At 39.0% G+C, this 18,280-nt stretch overlaps 2 protein-coding genes across 4 annotated transcripts in view; one reads left to right on the top strand and one right to left on the bottom strand.

Annotated features, from left to right (window-relative positions):
• The first annotated feature begins 3,582 nt into the window (after positions 1-3,582).
• RBIS (ribosomal biogenesis factor) lies at positions 3,583-8,733 on the top strand. Of its 2 annotated transcripts, none has more exons than XM_055303476.1 (4): positions 3,583-3,707; positions 5,929-6,045; positions 8,191-8,307; positions 8,601-8,733. In XM_055303476.1, the coding sequence occupies exons 2-4, from the start codon at positions 5,932-5,934 to the stop codon at positions 8,670-8,672; spliced, it is 303 nt and encodes a 100-aa protein (XP_055159451.1). In that variant the 5' UTR covers positions 3,583-3,707; positions 5,929-5,931; the 3' UTR covers positions 8,673-8,733. The 2 variants fall into 2 exon arrangements, with proteins under 2 accessions (XP_055159451.1, XP_055159452.1); XM_055303477.1 differs by having other exon boundaries at positions 3,623-3,695.
• A 130-nt stretch (positions 8,734-8,863) lies between these two features.
• The window catches only part of E2F5 (E2F transcription factor 5), a 29,097-nt gene continuing 19,680 nt past the window's right edge, over positions 8,864-18,280 (bottom strand). Inside the window, exons 2-8 of one of the 2 annotated variants that reach the window (XM_055303474.1) lie at positions 18,026-18,135; positions 16,912-17,073; positions 15,579-15,622; positions 14,095-14,159; positions 13,076-13,343; positions 10,840-10,887; positions 8,864-9,503 (exon numbers count right to left, since the gene is read on the bottom strand). In XM_055303474.1, the coding sequence (XP_055159449.1) occupies positions 9,394-9,503; positions 10,840-10,887; positions 13,076-13,343; positions 14,095-14,159; positions 15,579-15,622; positions 16,912-17,073; positions 18,026-18,135 (807 nt within the window). In that variant the 3' untranslated portion in view covers positions 8,864-9,393. The remainder of the gene's footprint in view (positions 9,504-10,839; positions 10,888-13,075; positions 13,344-14,094; positions 14,160-15,578; positions 15,623-16,911; positions 17,074-18,025; positions 18,136-18,280) is intronic. The other variant, XM_055303475.1, reaches the window with a different exon arrangement.

The following is an 18,280-nucleotide window of genomic DNA, read 5'->3' as shown; positions in this document are numbered from 1 at the left end:
TCCTCATCCTCTAAAGTGAGTTGGTAAAGTTTTTAAGTTTTTTTTTAAGATTTTATTTATTTATTCATGAGAGACATGGAGAGAGAGGCAGAGAGAAATCCTGCGGGAAGTCTGATGCAGGACTCAATCCCAGGACCCCAGGATCATCACCCGAGCCAAAGGCAAATGCTCAACCACTGAGCCACTGAGGCACCCCAAGTATTTAAATTTTAAAGTTGGTAAGGCCAGATATATTTTAGGCTTTGCGGGCTGTACAATCTCTGTTAGAACTATCCAATTCTGCTGTTATAGCATGAAAGTAGTCATATATAATATGTAAAAAAATAAGGCTGTGTTCCAAACTCTACTGGGGACACTGAAATATGAATTTAATAGAACGTGCATGTGTCTCAATAATTGTTCTTATCATGATTTTTCCTACCATTTTAAAATGTAAAACCATTCTTAGCTCATGGCTTGTACAAAAATAAGCAGTGGGCTAGAGCTGGCCTTTGGAATGTAGTTTGATTTCTACTCTAAGATAATCAGATGAGAACTTTATTTCTTTTTAAGATTTTATTTATTTACTTGAAAGAGAGAAGGAGAGCATAGAGGCAGAGTGAGAAGGAGAAGGAGACTCCCCACTGAGCAGGGAACCCAATACGAGCTCAAACCCAGGGCCCTGAGATCATGACCCAAGTTGAAGGCAGACGCTTAACCGACTGAGCCACCCAGGAGCCCCCATATGAAAACTTTAACATGAATGTTTCCAGAATTCAAAATTATTTTCTTCCTTAAATAGCACATTTTTAAAATATTTATCATTTTGCATTTATTACAGTCCTTCCGACTTTCTGTCACGAATGATCACTGCATGTGCCCACATCTCTCTCTCCCAGATGACTGTGACCCCTTTATGAGAAAGAAACGGTCAGGTACTTTTTTGAGCTCCCACAGAGCTTAGGTGTTCAAACTACTGTGATTGAATGAAACTGAGCAGTGGGGAGAATGAAGTCAAATCAGTGAGACAAGTTTATCACAAAGTATCATCTATACAAGGCTGGTTTTGTTCCAAATAAGGGCTATGAGATTTGTTACAAATGATTTGTAATTATTAATGATATGTGCTCTCATTTTCCGCTTCTCCCTAATTATCCCTGTGTACTTGTTGAATCGCTCGCTTTCAAGACAGTCCTTGGCGATCTGCATACAGAACTCTGTATTGCTGAGTTTCACCAGGAAAACTGAGGTTTCTGAGAACTGCTTTTTCCATTTATGCATTTATTCATCATCAAGGTTGTTAGAAAAACTGGAAATAAATTTGAATGTATTTTTACAAATTACAAAACTTGAAGCTATTTTTTTCCTTACATAATGATTCCTTTGGTTCGTAACTAAATGGCTTTTAGAAAATTGACATGATCCTTTCTTTTGTCCTAGTAATATCTTATGTCCTCATGCTTTGTATTTTGCTAACTGGGCACAAAACTCCTGTGAAGTAGGTGGGACAGGAGTAAAGACTCTTTCTAGTACAAAGGATTAAAAAAAATAATAATAACCCAGGACAGGGCAGCCCGGGTGGCTCAGCGGTTTAGCACCGCCTTTGGCCCAGGGCGTGATCCTGGAGACCTGGGATCGAGTCCCATGTTGGGCTCCCTGCATGGAGCCTGCTTCTCCCTCTGCCTGTGTCTCCGCCTCTCTCTCTCTTTCTCTCTTTGTCTCTCATGAATAAATAAAATCTTAAAAAAAATAATAACCCAAGACAATTTAAGCCAACCCCCCCCCCAAAAAAAAAGCCCCAGTGTTTTTCCTTAGGTAACAGAAGTCAAGGGATAGATCTTTCTTCAATCTATGGCTGAATCCAAAGACTCAGATGATATCATCAGGGTCCTGTGTTCTATTGTTCGGGTCTGTCTTCTTTTATATGTTGCCCTCTCCCCCTGCAGACAGGTCTCTAGCAAGTTGCCGGAGAAGATGGCTAATAGTAGCCCTAATTTCACATCATCCCAATACCAAGACACGTAGTGCAGGAGACAGCATTCTTCACCAGCTCTACATGGAACATCTTCAGAGGAGGGCTGTAATTATCAGCTCAACCAGGACCACCCAATGGGAGAAGAATGGTTCCCCAGAAAGGATGCTGAGCAGACAATGGATGCTCTCTGCAGCGGGCATATCGCATATCCTATGAATAGTCATCTACACGAGAGGAAGCACAGAGAAATGAAGTAACTTTTCATGATCCCACTACTGGTTGGTGAGAAAGGTAAACCAGAAATCCAGGACTCCTCACTCACATCTCAGCTCTTACCTGCATAACCATGCTATTTCTTTTTTTTTTTTTGGGGGGGGGGCGTATATCTTTATCTCACTATTTCACACTAAGAAGCCAGGCCCATAAGTTTCCAGAAACACTATGATGTCATTTCATTACATCTATTTCTTTGTCATATATATATATATATATAATCAGTAACTTCACATTCAAGGAACCACAATTAGACCTGCCTTGTTTGTTTCAATATTCTGAGGATTTTCTGTAACTTTGGTTTGGTTTTGGTTTTACCCCCCCCCGCCCCGACACACACATTATGGGCATTTTACATACAAGCATGTTAAGGTGTTTTTTTTTTAATTTTTATTTATTTATGATAGTTACAGAGAGAGAGAGAGGCAGAGACATAGGCAGAGGGAGAAGCAGGCTCCATGCACCGGGAGCCCGACGTGGGATTCGATCCCGAGTCTCCAGGATCGCGCCCTGCGCCACCCAGGGATCCCGGTTGTTTTTGTTTTTTAAAGTCGCTCTTAGAATACGACATTTGAATAAATGCACACTGACAGGTAATTTATTCCTCTTTCCTCAGTATATTCCCTAATTTGTTGTGTGTGATGACCATACACGTACTGACAGGATTTACTGTAAAAGTGGCTCCTCAAAAAAAGTAAATATAAAAAAAATAAATAAAAGTGGTTTCTCTTCCTATAACAGGCAAGTGGCTAATGCAGAGGAAAGAAAATTCTCGGCGAGGCCGGCGAGGCCCGACGCCGTGCGCCCAAGTGCGCAGGGTGCGCAGGTGCGCGGGTGGACAGGTGCGCGGGTGGGCAGGTGCGCAGCGCCCCCTCCCGGGAGCGCGGGCAGAGCCGGCCGGGAGTCTGCGGCTGAGGGAGACGTACAGACGGACTTCCCGGCTCCGAGCCTCGGAAACGCCTCAGTGCGCTCCGCACACATACCTCCCCGCGCGGGAAGTCCAGGCTTGGCTGCATCTCCAACGCCCTGAGCTCGCCGGGGCCGAGGGCCGCTCCTCCATCCCGCCGCAGGTAAGGGATGCTCCTGGGGACCGGCCTCCCATGGCGGGGGGCGGACACTTCGCCCCAGGGGCGGGGCTACGTTACGAGAGTGGGACCCCGCCCCTGAGCGGAATGACGTCAGGTGGGCGGGGCTTCGTCTGGGCTAGACCGCGCGCTGTGGGTGGGACTGTGCTCGGTGGGCGGGGCTTCGTCTGGGTTGGACCTGCGCTGTGGGTGGTGCTTCGCTCGGTGGGCGGGGCTTCGTCTGGGCTGGACCTGCGCTGTGGGCGGGGCTTCTCCCGGTGGGCGGGACTACGGCCTGCGGGAGGAGTTTTTGACTGGCTGCTTCTCCCCCGGAACTTCCGGAAGCTCCTGTGCGTATCGATGGCGTCGCCTGGGTCGTGAGTTGCTGCACGAGGGTATTGAAGGTGTGGTGAGAGGTGGGTTTCCTGGCAGACTGGCGGGAAGTTTTCGGGGTTTGGGGCAGGACTGATGGGTCTCTTGTCAGTGAGGCCTGGAGGCCGGGCTCGGTCGCGGGCTGCCTCCGGCAACCCCAGTGGGCAGCGGGCTCGCGGGCGGAGGCCCGAAGCCCCGGCGCCTTGTGGGCCCTAAGCCGCTGTCCGGGTGCCAGTTTTTCGTTGCGTCCCCCGTCATCCCAATATTCACGTTGTTGTCAGAGAACTTCAGTGTTGCCCCACCCCCAGGGTACTCCCGGGGTCCTCGTGAACCTTCCTCAAGCCCACAGTTCCAGTGGACTTCTCCCTCTTGTGCCCATGTGTCTGCTGCTGCTGGCAAAGCCATATCCCGTGTCTGTGTCTGTATCACGCACGTATATCGCTTTTTGTTATGTCTGTCGGTTTTAAACCACACCTGGCACATAGTAAGTTACGAATACTAGATGAGTGATTGGATTTGGGCTATTATTGGAAGGATTTTAGAGTGTCTGGTGGGGATAGGATGTGTATCTTCTTCCCGTGTCGTAATCATGAATTTCCTACTGTGTTCCTGTTTGTTTGTTTGTTTGTTTGGAGTCGGAGGACGGTTGGCGTTTGAAAGCATTGCTGCCCCCTAGTAGTTTATTGAAGCTAGACACTGAAGGAGGATATAAATTTCAGTTGAGAGAGAGAGAGAGAAGTTGAGCAAAGGCAAGAAAGGAACATTCAGTGTCTTCAGAGAGCAAGTAGTAAACTAGGAGGGGTGTGATAGAGAAGTGGCAGGAGGTATGTTGGGTGTGTTTAAGCTAGATCTGGGGCTCCGACGTTATACCAGGACAAAGCGCACTGCCCCTAGTGCACTGGAAGAGTGATTCGAAGTTTTTAATATTGGGGAGGTTCATCACATAGACTTGAATGCGGATGACTTAAGCCAGAGGTTGGCAATCTTTCTGCAAAGGGCCAGATGATAAATTATTTAGGCTTTTTGGGCCACCGTTGTAGCAGGAAGGTGGCCATCAACATAGCTGTGTGCTACCAAAACTTGAGAGACAAGTTTGGTCCATTGATACAGTTTGCCCATCTGTGGTCTAACCAAATGGACCTAACGACCGTAGCAGTAATCCAGTCCTGAATCAGTCAGTATTACACTGTGTTTCTGTATTGGCTTTATTTATACATGAGACCATATCTAGTCTCCCTGGCTTTAAATCGTGTCATTTCTTCATTACTAACAGTGTGACATTGGTCAAATTAACCTCTTTGCATCAGTTTTACCTGTAAAATGGGGATAATAAACAGTACCTCCCACAAAGTCTTGTGTAAATTAAAGCACCTATAATATTCACATAGTGCGTATACACATACTATACACATACTACAAGCTCAATAAATCTTAGTATATTTTTTTAAGATTTTATTTATTTATTCATGAGAGGCACAGAGAGAGAGAGAGAGGCAGAGACACAGGCAGAGGGAGAAGCAGGCTCCATGCTGGGAGCCTGACGCAGGACTCAATCCCGGGTCTCCAGGATCACAGCCCCGGCTGCAGGCATCGCTAAACTGCTGCACCACTGGCGCTCCCCTTAACTTAATATTTTTAAATTTTTCCTCTGCATTGTTAAAGCAAACGTGAGACGTGTAAGATTTATAAAGCTTAGTGCTCTGTAGAACAAAGAAAATATGTAAAGCTTCAAGCTAAGAGCCATTCAGATAGAGGTGATATAGAAGTTGTGAAAGTAATTTAAGGTAGGAAGTTAAGATTAAGGACTGATTTTGAGGAAGTATACGTAAGTGAGAAAGTGAGGCAATAAAAAGGAATGAGAAAGGAGACAGGAGTCCATCCTAAAGTATGATGGGAACCAGAATAGCATAGTAGTGTATATAAACTAGCAGGATGGCTGGTGATGGTTAACATGATCAGATGCTGCAGAGAGCTGAGAAAGCAATTGTGTTGGTATTAATGACTTAAACTAAGCAGAAATTAACATGGTACTTCCGATGGGCCAGGTATTAGAGATACAGGAAAGAATAAGATATTCTCTGCACTCAAATAGCAGAAAACCTAGTAACGATGAAGGACATGAAAATAATTTAATATATGCAGCAACTTTAAAAATAAGAATAAAATGCAATTTCTTAAATTAGTATCTTTACTTTAAAAACTTAAATTGATTTATAGTTTATAAATGTGGGCAGTTAATTGAGCTCCTTTTTTTTTTCCCCCTAGACAATGGCCAAGAACAAACTAAGAGGACAGAAGTCCAGGAGTGTATTTCATATAGCCAGCCAAAAAAACTTTAAGTCTAAAAACAAAGCAAAACCAGTTACCACTAATCTTAAGAAGGTGAGTACGCACTCTAACTTTATTGTTTACTAGCAAAGCATAGTTGTAAAGCCACTGGGAAACCAAATGCTATTATGTAATACAGGTTCTTTTCTCACAAAGGCAGGATAATTTTCAACATTTTTTTTTAAATGAAAAAACTTACCTTTTTTGATGTAGATGTGTGGAAAAAGAAAAGACACTTTAATTGCAAATGCATGAGGCTCCAAAGAATGGATTTAAAAGCTTTATCAGTCATTCAAAGAACTGTTTTTAAAAGCTTTATCAGTCAAAAACCATAGTATGGGAAACAGTTCTTATCTCTGAACTCAAATATAGTCAAGAACCTCTTAACAAAGCAAGACATAAAATGCTGGTCAGCACCCCCCGATTCTTTTTCTCCTCACTAATTCTGGTCTTCCTGAAGGTATCTACAACTCAAACAAAAACCTATAAAATAAGATCTTTTCTTTCTTAAAATGCAAAATTTGAAAATAAAGATGTTTGTTTTTGTGGGTTTTTTCCTCCAAAATATTTGGGAGATGGTAAATTTCTTTGAGCCTATGTAGATTCTTGAAGAAAATTCTTCAAAGGAATATTTTCAAGTTTAAGTAGTAGGTGGAGTCAGCTCTCAGGACTTAGTAATTGTCATAATAGTCATAGAAATGTAACATTTTATCTTTCAGTTTTTATCAGCTATCTAAATTGAGCTTTTTGATCAAGCATTTTATGACTTATAAGTGCTATAAAGAAAATAAAGCTAGGTGATATGATATGGGTAGGGAGTGACAATTTTATATAGAGTTATCTTCAAAGTTGACAATGAAGCTGAGATCCAAATAAGGAACAGTCTAAAGTTAAGTGTTGGGAGCAGCGTATTCTAGGTAGAGAATAGCAAAATGCAAAGGCCTCAAGCTAGGGAAAAACTTGGTGTATTTGACTGACAGGAGGTCATACTAGAAGCTTTATGTATACTAATAGATCTAAAAGAGGGAAACCTGGATAAGCAGGCTGGTTAGAGAAATTATCAAATAGTTTGCTCAGAAAGTAGCCTAACTTAAATAAGTGGAGGTTGTAAGATTGCTGGGCTTACCATTATCTATGTGGTAAATTGAAGTTTGTGGTCACAAACTCAAAGTGAAGCAAGCCAGTCAGTCATCATTTCCTCCAGATTCACTTTTAGTCTCAGAAAAAGCTGTCAGTTGGATTTGACTAGGTTGCCCAGCAGGTTTGATTAAGGGAGAAAAGAGAAGGAAAGTTAAGAAAGAAATGGTTGATTAAATAACGGTCATGGAATCTGCTGGCTGAAGGAAAAGTGAAGATATGAAAATGTGAAAAATAGTGAAACTTGTGGGAGACGATTTCAGTAAGACTTACAAATGGTTAATGTTAGTAAACTAAATCAACTAGAAGAACAGGAGGTAGTCCAGTCACAAGCAATGAGGCAGCCAAAGGTGATCCCTTGGGAGTGTGTGGCTGAAGGTAGGTAGTGGGAAAGAACCCTGCAGTTGAGGACCTGAAAAGATGAAGAAATCATAGGATTCAATTTCTGTAGAGAAGCCCATCACCAGGCATAAGAGAGGTCAGTGAGCCAAGGTTTGAGATCCTGCGTGAGGGAGCAGATAAATGTGTTGACAGGTGACATAGTGAGGGAAGAAGTATCAGAATGTTCTGATGCATTAGGTGCAAAGGAGCTGAGTTTTTAAGGAGAAATGGTTTGAGAGCAGCAGTGAAGAACAAGAATATCACCTCACCTCTTAGATTTAAGAGAGGAGTGCTGCAAGGGAAATTGTCCTCCAGTGACTGGAAGGGACTTCCAATAAGATCAAGGAAGGATTCAGAGATGGACTGTTAGAAGGAGAGTAAATCATCAATCCAGGTTCCTTTTTTTATAATGAGAGAGGATACTACCATAGCCTAAAAGGAGTGTGGTCGTGTATTTCAGTGCCTAAACCAACTCTATATTTGAGGTATGTCCACATAATTTTTATTTTTAAAAAACCAGAACCTTTTGTCCAAAATTTCCCAGTAAGACCATAAGAAATTTTGTGTGACTTTTCCCCAAAAATGGGTAGGGTTAATGAATTTTTAGATTTTTAGGTTTAACAAGGTTGAATTAAAGTTGGATATATTTTATCGTTAATGGCCTTTTTTCTTTTTTAAAAGATAAACATTGTGAATGATGAAAAAGTTAACAGAGTGAATAAAGCTTTTGTAGATATACAAAAGGAACTTGCAAATTTCTCAAAAGGCCTTTCCCTTGAACCTCTGCAGAAACAGCTGGTGAGTAGAAATCATTTGCTTTTGTTATGGCTAATAAGCTAAACTCCCAACTTTTTAAAGCCAGTAAGTTGAGTGTAATTTTTAGTATTTGGCTCTCTACTATACTTGGCCCTATAATATATATAGCATATTGAATCATATTCAGACTCTAAAACATTGAGTCCAAATATGAGAATTTATTATTCTACTTCCAAAGGTATGCCTGGAAGAAATTAGATAATCAATTATATACAAGTCATTTTTGTTCACTGTTGTTATCTACATTTTAAAATATAACATTTTTCTCCCTTCAGATTCCTCAGCAGTGTCATGAAAATGAACCAGTTAATGTTGATGAAGCAACAAGATTAATGGCTCAGTTGTAATACACTGGAGATACATCAAATCCCCCCCAAAAGACCAATAAATTAAATGTTTTATACAGTTTTATTTTTAAAAATCTTGTTAATGTACAGGCATTGGCACATTTTTAAAACAAACTACATAAACAGATCTTTCCTATAATCTAGGAAAGTGGAATGTCAGAAGTCAACAAAATGTGATAAACTTAAAGTGCTAAAACAGAAGGCACTTCACAAAATCCGTTCACTGAAACAGTTAATATATCCTACTTTACATCCTTCACTTTATAAGTGGCAGTGAATGTGTGTTTGGATTGGAGGACACACAGAAACATGGACAGTTTCGTGGCAGTAAAAAAATATAAGACAAACAAGTGATGAGCTGTTGGCCAACTTTTTTGTTTTCAATGGCCTTAAGTCTACTTTAACTTTCCTCTCATAAGAGGGAAAAACAAGGATTCAGAATTGGAAGAAAAGTGGAAATCTCAGGATGTAATTACTTGAGGGTGGGGGGAGATTTATGGGTATTAAATCAACTTTTCCCTTGAAAAAACCCTTTGTTCTTGGTTGAAAAGAGCCCTTTGTTTTTATGAAGTTTTGTGAAGTAAAAAAGAAAGTATTAGAGAACACTTCAGAATCAGTGAACTAAAAAGGTGTTACATTCATTATTTTAAATACTTAGGTTATTAAGAAGTCTAAAATGTTACAGTTAGAGGTAGATAACAGTCCCAAGTTTCCATGGAATCTAATAATTTAGTATCTGGACATCAAACAGATCACAAACTCCTTCATTATCATCTAAATTAAAGTTGTAGTCATCTGCCGGGGTAGGAGAAAGCCGTAAGAGAGGAAACACTGCAAGCAAAAAAAATATACAGTGTTAAACACAGGTTTTACATACAGTTAATGATGTTTAACAAACCTGTTCAAATTCATCTACCCAAATTATGTATAAGAATGTTTAAACTATATAATAGAAAAAGTAACCAAATTAATGACTTGTAAGATACTATATATTTGGAAGGATTCTCATTTAAAGATAATTTATGCATTGGTATGCATAGGTAAAGCTTGAGAAAAAGAGGTTAAAATTTTTATGGCTTGAACTTGTCACTAAAATATGTGCTTCAGAAACATTGGTCAAAGTATATCCTCTGATGTGCTAAATAAGTTACTTTTTTTTTTTTAAAGATTTTCTTTATTTATTCATAGAGACAGGCAGAGACACAGGCAGAGGGAGAAGCAGGCATCATACAGAGAGCCTGACGTGGGACTCGATCCAGGGTCTCCAGGATCATGCCCTGGGCTGCAGGCGGCGCTAAACCGCTGCGCCACCAGGGCTGCCCAAGTTACTGCTTTGAAAACAAAAGTAGGAACTCCACTTAATCTGCTGATATTCTGTTTCTACAGAAATGTTTAATCTCTAATGGTTACTGTACCATTTGCCTCTTTAATAGTTACAACTTCCTAGGTTTGGCTATATTTGTTAGGAAGCAGGACTGAATCTAAGAACTTACAAAAAGGCGAAGCCAAAAGTTATTATTAAAGTAATTAAAAATTATTTTTTTGTATTTTTAAGAATTCAGATTAGATGACAACTTGGCTGATGTTAATAATAGTTCATGGAGGGGCACCTGGGTGGCTCAGTCAATTAAGTTTTGCCTTCAGCTCAGGTCATGATCCCAGGGTCCTGGGATTGAGCCCCTGCATTGGGCTTCCTGCTCAGTGAAGAGTCTGCTTCTCCTTCTCCCTCTGCCTTTCCTTCCCTTTGCTTGTACTCTCTCTCTCAAATAAATAAAATATTTTAAAATAATAATAATAATAGTTCAGGGACTTCACACTGGTTGCTTGAAATGGTCTTAGTTGCATTATTTACAAAACTGGATTTTGAGATTACCTATAATAATTTTACTCTTCTTGGCCACATTCTTTAGATATGAAAAGGTAACTAGAAATTTATTCAGTGACAGTAATAAGTATCCCCTTATGGGCTCTTTTTTTCTCATAATGCAGAAAAATAAAAATTCTGAAGGATGCCTATGATTTACTATTAAGTGGGAGATTTTTCATAAATCATAGGATGTTAAGCAGTTAAAAAACAGGTTCTGCATTTCTTTTAAATCTTATGCCACTTACAAATTCTAGAAAAGCATTCTTGATAAATGAAATAGTAAAACTTTGAACTGCTTACCATCGGAAGACATTAACTCATCAATGATATCTCCACTAATAGATCCTGCTGGAAACAAATGTGATAAAGTTTTGTCACATTTCTATTTATATAGTTTAATAGTAAAAAGCAATTTTATTTAAATGCAGCATATATTTAACACAGTATATATTTAAACAGCATAAAACAGTTAAACAGCAGCTTGATTAACAGCACAGTGTTAAGGTCAGAGAACTTTATGAAAAAGATACCATTTTCATGAGCACCTACTCTGTGCTTGGCATTACTTTAAAGCTTCCAAACTCAAGATGTAGATCAAAAGACTTGTCATTCGCCCAAAACTGACTCCTCAGTTTTACAAAGTCAGTGGTACTGTAATTCTCCCAGTCACCCAACCTTAAAACTTCAGCATCACTTTCCATTCCTCCTGTTAAATTTATCTCCAGATCTCACATATTTTATTTTGCCTAAACAGTATTTCTCAAATCCTCTTTCTCTCTCCAATCCTATTATCACTCATTTTAGTGTTAATGTTCTCTCCTTGTTGCATAACTGCAGATCTTTAGTCTCCATTGCCTCTAATCTCTTCTGTTTCCCAAAAGCATCCTCTTTGCTAATCCTGTTACTCCTGTGCTCACCAGTACACAGCTCTAAGTATGCTACTTCCCTTCTTGGGGAATCTTCATTGGCTTATGAGCTAAAGTCCCAACTCAGCAAAGTTCTCCCTCATCTGAACCCAAATTACTCTTCCCTACTACTTCCAAATAGAAAACCATATACAGAAATTTAATGCTTTGTGGAGGCTGATGTACTAATTGTGTCTAAGTTAAACCACATAAAACTTGCCTGCCTTTATACATCTCCCACTAGATTATGATTAGATCATAAACTTTTTAAGGAGAACGCTTTCTGCTGTGCACCTCATTCTATATCTGTAAGTATCGGAATAGTTATAGAGGAAGGAAAGGAAGAGGCTGAAAAGTATTTTGTGTCCAGTTAGATCTTTATAGCCTTATTCTTAACTATTGTGAACTCCCAGAGTAGTAAGCCTCATGCCACATTCCATGACACATGAGATGTGTGCCAAAGGTGAAAATAAACGTGGGATTGTATACAATGTTTTTTTTTGTTTGTTTTTTGGTTTTTTAAAGATTTTATTTATTCATGAGACACAGAGAGAGAGGCAGAGACACAGGCAGAAGGAGAAGCAGGCTCCCTGCAAGGAACCAGACAGGGGACTCCAGGATCATGCTCTGGGCTGAAGGTGGCGCTAAACCGCTGAGCCACCTGAGCTGCCCTACAGTGTTGTTTTTAATGGTCTGCAATATTACATCTAGACTGGCATGACTAAGTCTAAGTCGATCATTCAATAACTATTCAGAGAATAGCTGCCATGGGCCCTTTATTTGGGATCTGTAAGGAGTGGCTAAATACCTGGCCATGTAACCACAGAAAAAAAAGTGAGTGCCAAGGAAGTTTCTATAATTTAGATCTGGACCCCTCCTAATGCCCAGTTTTTAGAGTTTTAGTTACTTTCATTTCAGATTAAACGACTTAGGAAGGCAAGATTTCCTAAATTGGAATTGAGACCTTTTTTCAAATACATAAAATTAAGCTTCCAAATAAAAAGTATGACAATAAGGAGTATGAAGAAAGGAGGCAAGTGTCACTATACATCAGTTTTGATTTTTCTTAAAGGTAATTGGAACGCATTTAACTCACTTAATACTAGAGTGACTTAAGAGATAAAAGAACCTTACCAAAGTAAGCCTCTGATTAAAAAAACAAACAAAAAAAAAAAACAAAAACCTGACATATGTAAATAGTAAAAGTGGGGGGAAATGAACAAATTTCAATTAATTCCAAACATGGAATCCTATGGAACACTGCATACTTAGGCCCATTCACTGTCTTTCCCTTGGTCTCTTTAAAAGTCTACAGTCCTAACCTAACCACATTATACTGTATCCAGTTGTCTGTGTGTCTGAACATATAATCAGATTGTATGCCTACGTTACCTCAGAAACAAATCTGTAGTAATATAATTAAAGGCAGCGTCCGTTTTAAAATTTTCATCACACCTATCCCAGTGCTGGGCACACAGGGGACACTAAATATTTATTAAGCTTACCATTTTGCCTCCTGTGTTTGGTAAGAGAATAACCATAGCTGACATTCAGAACAGCTCACCAACTTGTTTAATACAGTATTCATATTCTCCCTTCTTGACTTTTTAAAACAAAGGCCCTAGACCCACCTGATGATAACTCTGTGGCTGGTGTCTGTTGAAGATTTTGGCTTCTTTCGGAGACATGTTGTTCAGGCAGATTCTGGGTTGCTATGTTGGATTTCTGTGCAGTCACTGGAGTGGAGGGCTGAGAGGAGGGTTGTGTGAGGTCATCAGGTGGGGGGACAGGAAAAACCACAGGCTTAGACGAACTGGACTCTTTATTTATAAGCAGCACGTGGATAGGTCCTGAATGACTCTTTAGATTGATCTGGTATTTCTTTTGTCCATTCTGACCCTTTAAAGTTATTGGTTATAAACAAATGAATAAATATTAATATTTCTAAGTACCTTGGAACATTAAAAACTAAGATAAGCAAAGCTATTAGGCACTAATTATACATATAGCATAGAATTATGTATAGCAGAGTCAATAAATCGACTTTGACTCAACTTAAAGCCATCTATAATTGTTGTTATTATTATTGTTGATATTCAAGTTGAACTTTTTCCGTAGTCAGGACTGTTATATCAGTTGTAGTCATTTTAATTGATTCTTCAAACATTACTGACTGTATCATTACCCATTCCTTCATATCTTCTAGCTCAAAATCAAATTTGATAAAACTGGTAATCAAAATGTTAAATGGAGGACACCAGGGTGGCTCAGTGGTTGAGCGTCTGCCTTTGGCTCAGGGCATGACCCCGGAGCCCCAGGATCGAGTCCCATGTCGGGCTTCCTGCATGGAACTTGCTTCTCCCTCTGCCTGTGTCTCTGCCTCTCTCTCTCTCATAAATAAATAAATAAATAAATAAACAAACAAATAAACAAATAAAATCTTTAAAAACCAAAAAATGTTAAATGAATTGGTCACTTCTGTAATTTTACTAAAGTCATCCAAATTCAGATATCAATACTTTCAGATAAAAAACTTAAGAAGCAGTAATTGAAAGTGTTTACACACAGTTAGCTCTTGTACAGCTAAAGAGAAAACACTTGTCCCTCTTAAAGACAGTAGGTCAATTTTAAGAAAAGTTTTCCGACATACCATTTCTGGGATAGGTACCTCCAGCTGAGTACCAGAAGGTGCTTGAATGGCCAAAAGTGTATCACCTGGTGAAAAAAATATTTTAAAATTTTAGAAGCTACAATGATCTTGGAATACAATGGCAAGAGTATGGACTCTGGAGTCAGAATGCTTGGGTTTGAATCCCAGGTTAGGTGACCTAGGGCTTTAGTTCCTAATTCTGTAAAATGAGGGAAATATAACTTACTGCATTGGCTTGTTTAGGGATTAGATGAGGTAATACATGTAGATCTTAGAAGAGGGTAAATATTCAGCGTTAGCTCTATTCTCATTAACAAAGTCAGCTCGTTAATTTTATCTTCTGTCTTGTGTAAAATCGGAGGTTCTTGAAACCTTTAGCCTCAAATAACACTGTATACTTGAGATCTTTAAATTACTGAAGTGTCTAGGGATGCTAAAGATTAGGTATGATACTGTGAAATCTTGAGCTTAAGTGAACTTAATTTTAAAAGCTAAATTCAAAGCAGACTCTGTTGAGTTGAAAATTAAAAATACTTTCCCATGCTCAGAACAGGGATGCCTGGGTGGCTCAGTTGGTTAAGCAGCTGCCTTCCACTCAGGTCATGATCCCAGGATCCTGGGATCAAGCCCTGCATTGGGCTCCCTGCTGCTTGGGGAGTCAGCTTCTCCCACTCTCTCTGCCCCTTGTGCTGTGTGCACTCTCTCTCTCAAATAAATAAATAAAATCTTAAAAAAGAAAGAAAGAAAGAAAGAAAGAAAGAAAGCAAGCAAGCAAGCTCAGGACATAAGGTGGCAGAGGAAAGCAGTAAGTCCACACATACCATCAACATAGCCTTGGAAAGTCAGACTTCACCTGGCGAGATGCTTGGCAGATCTTTTTTTTATGTGCATAATGCACAAGACTGTCCTTTTAATAAGCCAGCATAACTAAATGTAAACATGTATGCAAAATTTCATACTTGCAGTATAATTAAGGGAATATAGCCCCCTTCCCGCTATAGTTATTGATGCACTGTATTGTCCTTTCAGGGGGAAAACATGGAGGCAGGGTTAGGAATCATTGTCCTGGTAATATAATGGATTCACCTAACTCTGCCCGCATGTTTTCTTTGAAGTCCACTGTGACCAGCACATTTGCTCCATACAGTTTCATAAACAGTGCCAGTGAGAACCATGTTTTGTTCAGATTTGGCCACTGACAGACACTCCAGTTCTGCGACTTTGAGACTGCTGTTTAATCTCTGACTTAGCTGCCCCGCCCACACCCAGTTTACACCTACCAATACAGTCAATGAGGTGAAAACCGAAAAGCAGTTATAGTCCTGAGAACAGAAACAAAAGCACCTATAACTACAGAGGCTCTGCAGAGGGACACAGAATGTCCTTAGTTCCTGAAAATAGTGCCTGGGGAATTTCGAATCACTCTTTGCTAAACAGGTGGATCAGAAGAAGAATGTTAGAACAAATTGACTAAAAGTACTTACCATTAAAGCAATTACAGATGTCTTCATGAGTTACATAGGAAAATGTACTGTCATGAGAGTTAAGGAACAATGTGTATACCAAGGTCTAGGCATTTAAACTAATAAATCTGCAGGCCAAAACAAACAAAATGATCAATGCATGAAGGTGCTGCCACACAGGATAAGATTTAAAAAATAAATTTTAAAAAAGGGTATTTAGTCTAAAAAGGCAAAGACAGAGGTCCATAAGAAGAGTGCCCATCCTTTGTTCTGAGAAGTCATTTTTGATTTCTGTGACATCTAAGGACCTTTGAGAGGGAGATGAAAAAGTGCATATTGCTCATGGAGCAGAGCTTCTGGAAGGGAAAATATTGATGGGGAAAAGGATGTTATTAGCAGGAGTGGACAGTGACCAGATAGACCTCCAAATCGAGAATCTTCCTGAGACATGGTTTAGGGATTGGGAATGGCCAAAATCTTGGAAAGCAGTGCAGCAAAGTCCGAGATCAAATAGTTCAATGGTTTTTGTATCTTGGGGCACCACAAGGCACAGCTTGAAAACCCCATTGTTATCAAACTGTTAAGGAGCTTTGATTCATAGAAAGGAAATAGCAAATGAGATCATGGACTTATTCAACAGATTACAAAACAACATAAAAAATTAGTTGTATACATTAGTCAAAATTCATGAGAAGTGGTAGGAGATAAAGGCCATTAAAAAATTCCAAAAGAGTACGCATAAGTTTACAAATCAAGAGAATCATTGGTATTTAAGAGAACAGTGATTTTTAAGAAACACATGAAGTAAACACTAATTTTTTTTCCCCAACGTAATATGATAAATACATAAGCCTTCATCCCCAAACTCAAGCAGGTACTATCTTTGAGTTAATATTAGGCAGAAAGTATCCTGGATTGACTGCAGGCTCATGATATTTTATTTTCAAGCAAAAATTAATTTTTCAAAACTTTCAGAATTACTGAATTTTTAACCACTTCAGAACACTGAGCATAATTATTTAAATATATCTATACATTTAACAATGACTTCTAATATTCCGAAACCCCCATGCACACTTTAGCTAGCATACTGCATCCTATCAATGATAGATTGAAAGTAGATGAATTTTTTTCTCCATGCAACACAAGAATAATGTTAATAGATGTATTATGTACTTTAAAAAGTAAAAACTTTTCAAATGTTAGTATAAATTACTAGAATAATATAAAATTAAAATATATTCACTTATAAAACCTTTGTAAAAAACAATAGAATAAAGTAACTGATCTTCAGACTGGAAAATATATAAATACAAATTCTACAGCTATATGTGTAACTTATTTAAAAGGATATCTATTATTAATGGAGTCGTCCATCACATTTTTGATGCTTTGCTGTAGCCACAACTTCTGCTGATCAAGTTCTCTTTCCTTCAGTTCTAGATCTTCAATTTCAGCTTTAAGATATCTTAATCTATCTATGACTTCTTTAGTATTACAGCCAGCACCTACACCTCTTAAAAACATACAAGAATTAGTATTCCCAGTATCAGGCCCAGGTTAACATCATTTACTTTTTATAGTAATAATAAAAACTGAATTAGTAATTTATTCAAAACAAAAATCTTTGTAATTTTCTAAAAATCAAGCATTAAAATCCTTAGAAAATTTAAACATCGTACCTCTGAATATATTTGCTTAGAAAATGTATCAACAAGAACAATCAGATTATCAAAATTCTCAATGTTTTTGCCATACAGAAAACGAAAATTTTTATAAAGTCAAAAAAAAAAAAAAAGTTTTCAGTATGTCCTAGAATGGTGCTTGTCCTCTGAAAGCCCAGGCTAGTGACGGGCACCAAAGGGGAGTCAGAGCTAAACAGGAAGTGTCAGGATGTAGACTGAGATGCTGGTAAAATAAATTACAACCTTTTAATATTTTGGTGAGATTCTGGCTTTAAAACAAAACAAAACACAAAACTAAGGCCAAAGGGGACAAATCTGCAGAACAGAAAGGATTTTTTACATTCAAACATACAACCATACAACAGTTAACAAATGACAACATGCATTTCGATCAACTTACTATATATATGGTACACATTCCTACATATAGCATGTAGTTCCTGTTCTTAAGGAGTTTATGTTAGCTGGGCAGCTAAACACTTAGGCAGAGAGGGATTAATAATACAAAGCAGCATGCAGTGTGTGCCAAATGAGCATCCTGAGGGAGAAAATAAGTTGTGAATGTTCAGACAGTAAATCAACAGTGGACAGAGCAAGGCAACATGCCAACACAGGAGTGACACATACAGAGGCCCAGAGCGGTGTGCAGGGAAGGACAAGGCGCCTGCCCGGTGAGACCAGGGGGCCAAGAGAGAGGATTTAGGAGAGCTAAACAGGTCAGATCTTACAGAGCATAGGAAGAAAAATAAAGGTTTTAGACTAGGGTGCTGGTTTGTGACTTACTTCCATTGTATACTGTTTTTCGACTTTTTTTCAATCAGGTCAATTCCCTCCAAGACATTGGTGATATCATAAATTCTTCTCTTTTGTCTCACAGCCAGAGTATCTGCAGCCTGTTTTTTAAAGGGGGGGGGGGGGGCAAAGGACAATGAAATAAAGGACAATTCATATTTTAAAGCCAAAAAAGATTAATTATTAAGTTGACAGCATGAGAGCCCAATCCCAAATTTGACCTGGTCAGTTGCTTGGGAACAATAG

This window comes from Nyctereutes procyonoides, unplaced genomic scaffold, assembly GCF_905146905.1.
Source record: "Nyctereutes procyonoides isolate TBG_1078 unplaced genomic scaffold, NYPRO_anot_genome, whole genome shotgun sequence".
NCBI lineage: Eukaryota > Metazoa > Chordata > Mammalia > Carnivora > Canidae > Nyctereutes > Nyctereutes procyonoides.
Note: the sequence above shows the minus strand (reverse complement) of the source record. Positions and strands in the feature narration are given on the sequence as shown.

Excerpts from the sequence above, each read along its gene's own strand:
- RBIS (XM_055303476.1), top strand. The coding sequence starts at position 5,932 with ATGGCCAAGAACAAACTAAGAGGACAGAAGTCCAGGAGTGTATTTCAT. Across the intron at positions 6,046-8,190 it reads TTACCACTAATCTTAAGAAG|ATAAACATTGTGAATGATGA; the intron begins GTGAGTACGCAC and ends CTTTTTTAAAAG. Across the intron at positions 8,308-8,600 it reads AACCTCTGCAGAAACAGCTG|ATTCCTCAGCAGTGTCATGA; the intron begins GTGAGTAGAAAT and ends TTCTCCCTTCAG.